Here is a 7,161-nt window from a genome sequence, read left to right on the forward strand (position 1 = left end):
GTGGCTCAATCCCGCTGTCCATCTCTGTAGCCCTCCTCTGGACTCGCTCCAACAGCTCCACGTCTTTCTGGTGTTGGGGGCTCCAGAGCTGGATGCAGTGTTCCCGGTGGGGTCTCACAAGGACAGAGCAGCGGGGCAGAACCCCCTCTCTCACCCTGCTGGTCACACAGCTCTTGGTGCACCCCAGGACACAGTTGATTGGCTTTCTGGGCAACAAGCACACACTGTTGGCTCATGTGGCTCTTAGCATCCACCAACAAGACCAAATCCTTCTCCCCAGGACTGCTCTCAATCCACTCATTGCCCAGACTGTATCTGTGCCTGGGATTGCCCCGATACTCTGAGGATTTCTTTCTACGTTTGAATAGAAAGCGTAGAAGTAGACAGGTTTTGAGACGAGGAGGAAACTTGGAGCATGATTGTTCAGTCTCTGTGACAGTAAAATTCTTTTTCATGCCTGAGATGTGACTGGCTGGGTTTCATTCAGCCATGTGAGTCCTGTGCCTGGTACATGGTACTGCCCCACAAGAGAGCTGGTGTTACCCGAAACGCCTGGCAAGGGAACGCAGGAAATGCAGCAAATTGTCTTGGGACGTTTTAGTAATACCTGTGGAGTGATCTAATTGAGAGTTAGAGTGGGAAGTAATTTTGAAGGAAGAGAGGTGGGTTATGCAGAAGGAGGAGCAGGAGAGCTTGCTGGGACCTGCTAGTATTGGTCCAGCCTATGATGTTTTTTGAAATTAAAAAAGAAAAAAAGAGGGAGAAAAGATGACACAGAAAAACTCTGAGACTGCAGGGAGACAAATACGTTTTATGAGTGCCTGCCTGCTAGAAGTCACAGATAGGAGTTTTTTTCAGGTTGTAAAAAGTGATACTTTATCAGATCTGTGAGGATATCCAGTAAGGAAGAACTTTTAGAGGTTTGGAGCAGCAGAAGGAAACAGGGAGAACCCTTTCTTGAATTTCTCAGCCTTAATAAGGGGTTTTTCTATGTAAGATAGATTGTAGTTTCATAACTACTTTGTGGTTTTGAGCATGATGATCAGCTGTGTGTTTGACTTCTGTTGTGCCTTACTGCAGTGTTTGTTTCAAGCTTTAGTTTGTCAGCGGCGTTAGTTAATATTGCCAGGATTTGCACTGTCGGATGTAGAGGGGGTCGTGTGGTTTTGGTTAGAAGGTGATCTGCTGTCATGAAGAGACACTTTCCATACAACTATAACAGTATCACACCATGTTAATAAATACAAGCAGCTTTGACCAAATGTACTACTTCTAATAAAAACAGACAGAAGAGATTTTATCAACTTTAATTCATTATGGTTGGTTATTTATTCCAAGTCTGTCTTAAAATTTGGTTACGTTCTGCTTCAGCTCTAGGGAGAAAAGCCAGCTGTTCAGTGCTGACACATTCCTTGCCTATGAGTTATCCTCGTATATAGTGAGGAGAGGCATTACTTCCCCCTACTTTTCTCGTTGGCTGCATGTTTTAGGTTTTAGTTCGCAGTTCACCTCTTGTCTTCTTTCTCTGCAGTCACCCTGTGTGCAAATCCTTCAGGATGCCAGGGGCTAGCCCGTTGTCTGGCTTGCCTCGAGCAGGGTTGTTTGCACGTGGCATCCAGCACAATTCCTGGGTTTTACTGTTTCAGCTTCAATTCCTGTGTAGTCGATCCCCCAAGAGCCCTGGGTCCTTCCCTCCTTGTTAGTTTGCCCTGTTGGTGCCAAAGGTCAGGGTTCTGCCTTTCTGGGCTGACACAGATCTTCCACCTGTATATAATGATGCTGTCGCCCCTCTTTTTTGAAGTGCAGGGGAGTTTACAGCCTGTTTGTTTAGCTGAAAATGTGATGTGGTTGGTAAATCCACTGTCCAGTGGTGTTGTGTTACACATTCTAAGCAGCCCCAAAACCACCTCTCTGTGTTTGCTGACAGAGCACGCGGGGCTTTTGTTTATTTACCACAGAAGATAGTCCATTCACCAGCGAAGTATCTCTTCCTTTCCAAACACTGGTGCTTGCCAGTGACTCACCCCTGGTGCATCTGGAAGGACTGGTAGGGTTTCCTGTAACACCTACAGCAGGAGAATAACCCAGGAAGTTCCTCTCTCTGTCACGCCTGCCCGTCCTCTTCCTAAGGAGACGTTTTTTCAGCCTATGGGACTGCTCATTTGCAGCTGGGTCAGGCTGTTTTTTCGTGAGATGTGATGAGGAAACTTCCTGCAGTTAGGAACGGAATAACCATTTCAGAAGAGGACAGCTTGTTCAAAACGTGGAAGCACCGAAAGCTGTCCTGTTGCCTTCATTTTAAGGACTAGTCGCTGTTCCACCAACACCTGTAGATGGAAGGCAAGCAGGTTGAGCTGTGACCCCTCTAGGAGCTTGTGTGGCTTTGATGAGGCTTTGATCTTGCTTTATCAGCACAGCGTGACCCTTGCTGAGCAGAAATACAGCCATAGGAAAAGAAAAAATTAAAAAGCAGAAGGGACATTTCTTCAGGGCTTATGTAAGTGGTCGTTGATAGCCAGTTAGGGTTTTAGTGCTAATATTTAACAGGGGAGTGCTTCCATAAATGGGTTCTGTTTGTTTAAAGTTTGAGCCAGAAGCCAGGTATGCATTTTGATAAACTGTTCCCCGTATTGAATGTCTTGTTACTTCTGCTTTGTTATTATTTCCTTTATTATGAATTATATTGTCACAGCCTTGATGTTTACGGTCAATAATTATTACTGGTTTGTTACAGAATGTGCCCACTTGCTTTTAGCCCATAATGCTCCAGTAAAGGTGAAAAATGCTCAGGGATGGAGCCCTCTTGCAGAAGCCATCAGCTATGGAGACAGACAAATGAGTAAGAACCTCTGCTTCCCCATTAATCAAAAATCGAGGCCTCATTCGGAACAGGAAAACAAATGTGCTCAAGCTAGGTGTTTTTTTTTTGTAATACTCTTATTTAATTCTCTGGAGAGTGAATTGGCTGAACTTTTTTATATCTAAATACGATGTGACAAACTCTGCGCATGTCCATCTTGGTAAAAAAAATGGCACTGGGATACATAATGCTGAGTGAAGATTTCGCTTAAAGTGATTGTAAAAGCTATAAAGTAGCATTCTGAATTTAAAATGGGAGTTACCAAGTCAGAATTGATTTTACCTGTACGGCATCAGCTGATCGGAACTGCTCTGCGTGGTCGTGTGTGCATTGGATGTATCCGTTGGTGATGAGACGTTGCTTTTATTTTGCATCTCACAGGCCAGGAGGCAAATACAGCGATTGCTTACTTCAGATACGATGTAGTAAAGGGAAAATGATTCTCACTGTATCTTACAGATCTGTGTCAGTACGTTACTGCACTAGTTTGTTCTACACTGGCAACATTCTGCTTGTCAGCTCCTCACGGCTGGAGAATTTCTCAGTGGAACTCAATATTAGGCATTCTGTAGGCTCATGTTCAACAATATGCACGCGTACCCACATTTATTAATGTGCGTGAAGACCTTGACGTGTTTTTACACTTCCTATTATAAACAATTACCGAGGATTATCTTCCTCTTGCAATCAGAGTAGGCCGCATTTCTCCAGAGTCTGATGAAATGTTACATTTGCATTGTTTGGTTGGTTTTTTGTGTTTAAGATGTCAAACAATGACATAAACCAACAAACAAATAGAATAGATTTACCTTACAGATAATTTCTGTCCAGTTACAGCACTTCTAAGGAAACTTAAACAGCAGTCCAGGGAAAGTGTTGAAGAAAAGCGACCTCGGTTATTAAAAGCCCTGAAAGAGGTAAGTTCAAGGCAGTTGTGTTGACAAAAACAGTGATGGTTTATGTTCTTCATATGGATGCTCTTCTAAATGGGAAAAAAAAAAGTTAATTACTTGCTTTTACAAATCTCTTTTACTAGAAATCTTGGCTTACAGTGCCCATTTTAAGGGGTCCCAGAATTATGTGTGTTTTCAAGATCATACTCCCTTCTCAGCTTCTATTAATTCATATAGAAAGGTTTGTGTGAGACACACCCACTAGTCGTCCTTACAATCTACAAATTAAAGAATGCATTTTTAAGCTGTATTTATTTCACTAGATCTTTGGTGAATAATTGTCTGGGGTTTTTGGTCGCCAATCACAAACAACACTTTCTTGCTTAGTAGTGAAAGAGTTTGGTTTTGTTTTTTGTTTTTTTTTAATCAAGTCACCCCTCACTTTGGTTTTGCTTTGTCTATAGTTGAAGGGAGTTGGCTGACAGGTGTTCATGAAGGTAGAGGAATTTTTCATGATTCCAGTGTATTTCCAGAAGGCAAATTGAAATTCGTGTGTGCGAATACTCCTCGCTGAAACAGCACTCATTTGTTTAAGCCAGAACATAGAATTCTGTGGGGTTGGATGTGATCAGTCAAAGCAAGCAAAGAGCTCCACAGATCTTTTTTTAAACATGTTTGCAATAAATCTTTTACAGGCCATGGCTTAATAGCTGTATAAAATATTATTTTGAAAGATTCATTAAAAATGCGAGTTCAGATGAGTTATGTAATTTTATCATTATTGATTCCACTCTAATTAAAGCTGCAGAAATGTCTTCAGTTATAAATTCAGATACTAACATTGGAGGAAAAAGTTCTCTTAATTTGGCAAAACCCAACTTGTGCCTGTCTTTCAGCAAATTTTACAGTTATTTAGGCTAAAAAGCTTGTTAACATATTCTTCTTTTCATCTCAGCTAGGTGACTTCTATCTAGAGCTTCACTGGGATTTTCAAAGTTGGGGTAAGCAATTGCATATTCCTTTCCTAGGGAGATAATATAATCAGTCTTAAGCATGCTTGCTCTCTCAAACTGAAATTCTCCTTTGGGTTGCAGGTTGGAAAGTTCACAATGTGGTTCTCGAGATCTAAGTTATAAAGAAAGGACAGACATTTTGGTCGAATTATTTTTGCTTATTCATTTTCAGAGCCAAATTCTGTTTTCTAATCCAGTGATGCAGTATGGGGGGGAGGGGGAACAAGCTTTTGTTTACTTGGAGAAATGGAGTAAAATATTAAAATGTCTCTGTCTGAGCCATTTGTCACTACGGAGCAGAGGTTTGAACAATTCGGTTGAGGACTTGGGGCATTTAATTTCCTGACTTTGAGCCTGTGCTCTGGCTCGTGACTTGTCATAGTTATTGGTCCCTTTGGCTAATTATGTTTTACAGGTGGTTTAATTCTTGGTAGTTGGTTTGGCAGGAAGCATTGCCATGCCGTGGTGCTGAATTGCTTTTTCTGTAAAATAAATGGTCCTTTTTTTAGAATGAGGATGGTGTTAGTCACTTACATTTGTACTGAGACTGTGTTGGAAAATGGGTGAGCTTGATTCGTGTTAAAATACACGGAGATCCAACCTGATGTGTAGTTTTAATAGAAATACTTTGCAGAGGAAGCTCAGTGTCCTAATTGCATTCCTCTCTTCCTACCTTTAGTGCCTTTACTTTCCCGAATTCTGCCTTCTGATGCATGTAAAATACACAAACAAGGTATAAATATCAGGTAAGTGCTGGGTTTGCAGATTTCAAGGGCCACAGCACTGGGCTTGTCCATTGGCCTTTAGAGGCAAGAAGTGGTTTGAACTTCAGACTTTCTTTTCTTTTTTTTTTTTTCCTTCCCTTTTTTTCCCTTTTTTCTTTCTTTCTTTTTTTCTTTTTTTTTTTAATTGATCCAAATTTCATTTCAGTTCCTGAGGCACTTAAAAAGCAAAAGCCGTTTGGCAGTATAAGGCTCTGTCTACAAGACATGACAACGATCAATCGAAAAGTAGGGGTTTGATATTTTTAGCACAATTGCAAATTTTGTGGAGAAATGTTGTTTCTCCAGTTGAGGTAGGAAAAAAAAAGTGGTACATAGGTTTCTCTTTTTCAAATGCTTCATGTGACAGATGCACAAACCCAAGAGTGCTGCTGGGAGTCTTTCCAAAGTCAGTTCTTTAACTGGCTTATTTTGGGGGGGGGTTGCATTCAAATGTCTTTTCTGTCTTCAGGTTCCAAAACTGAAAACAAACAAAAGATTCAGCCTGCAGAAATTTTTTTCTATTCAAGCTGTTAGGTTGAATTTGAGACCAAGACTGTTCTTTTCCTTCTGTTTTCTTGTGTGAAATGGGGAGTTCCGAGACTGGCCCTGAGTGGAAATAGCTACAGATTCTGTCTTGAGATCAGGGGCCAATATATGATGAGCTTTAAGCAATTGCCCCTTCGAGCTGAAGCAGTCAGTAAATTCAGCTTCTTTGACAATTTTTGTTGAAGAAGTAAATATTCTAGCAGCAATGGCTGTGAATTGCTGGAGAGATCTTTGTCCTTGGCTCCATCTTCCCCATTATTCAGGTCGGCAGAAGCGTTTCTTTTGCGGTGGTGAGGAGGGGAGATATAGAAATAGCAACTAAAATAAGTAAGATTGGAAAAAAAAAAAATCAGTCCATTTCTTAACCCTCCTCAAAATTTGGGTCATGTCCTGATATTGTTACTCAAATCAGCGGCTGCTTTGTGTGGAGTAGGCTCCTGCTCCCAGGGAGCTGTCGTATTTCTCCATGTGTAGCACCTACTGTGGGCTGCATAAATTCTGTCAGTCCCTCACGCTGGCAGTTTTAAAATAAAGCTTGCTGAGGCAAACCGGGCCTTTTCCTGTGAAGTTACTGTAAGGGTAGCTTGGAGCATGTTTATAATGGCAGAAATCTTATAATGTGGAACTTAATGGCAATTTTTTTTATTTAGTTCTGCATCCAGGCTTCAGTTAAGACATGCTCTATGAAAGCTTAGCTCCTAGAATGTTTGGTTGTAATTTTTTTTTTAAAAAAAAAAGCTTCTCCTTGTGAACTGTATATTTGAGTGTTATGGGTGATTTGTTTTAAAGTGCTGGTGTGTTTTCCCAGGCTGGACACAACTCTCATAGACTTTACCGACATGAAGTGCCAACGAGGGGACTTAAGCTTCATTTTTAACGGTGATGCTGCACCCTCTGAATCTTTTGTAGTTTTAGACAACGAACAAAAAGTTTACCAGCGAATACATCATGAGGTAAAGATCTGTTCGCGGGCAGGGTGTGAAATACCTCAAGCTTTTACTTCCCATCAGAAGCCTGACTTCATTAAGCAAAACTCAAAAAGACCCAGAGAAATGCAAGTCACAGGGCAAGGTCCTGCCCCTGGG

At 41.3% G+C, this 7,161-nt stretch overlaps 1 protein-coding gene across 1 annotated transcript in view; it reads left to right on the top strand.

The window, feature by feature from the left end:
• The window catches only part of LOC104281227 (ankyrin repeat domain-containing protein 13C-like), a gene marked incomplete at its 3' end in the record, with an annotated part of 7,859 nt that extends 807 nt beyond the window's left edge, over positions 1-7,052 (top strand). The window contains exons 2-6 of the mRNA XM_009879138.1: positions 2,735-2,839; positions 3,692-3,777; positions 4,709-4,754; positions 5,446-5,512; positions 6,885-7,052. Of these exons, the coding sequence (XP_009877440.1) occupies positions 2,735-2,839; positions 3,692-3,777; positions 4,709-4,754; positions 5,446-5,512; positions 6,885-7,052 (472 nt within the window). The remainder of the gene's footprint in view (positions 1-2,734; positions 2,840-3,691; positions 3,778-4,708; positions 4,755-5,445; positions 5,513-6,884) is intronic.
• Positions 7,053-7,161: the final 109 nt, after the last annotated feature.

The sequence above is a fragment of the Apaloderma vittatum genome, unplaced genomic scaffold (genome assembly GCF_000703405.1).
Source record: "Apaloderma vittatum isolate BGI_N311 unplaced genomic scaffold, ASM70340v1 scaffold36781, whole genome shotgun sequence".
In the NCBI taxonomy this organism is placed as follows: domain Eukaryota; kingdom Metazoa; phylum Chordata; class Aves; order Trogoniformes; family Trogonidae; genus Apaloderma; species Apaloderma vittatum.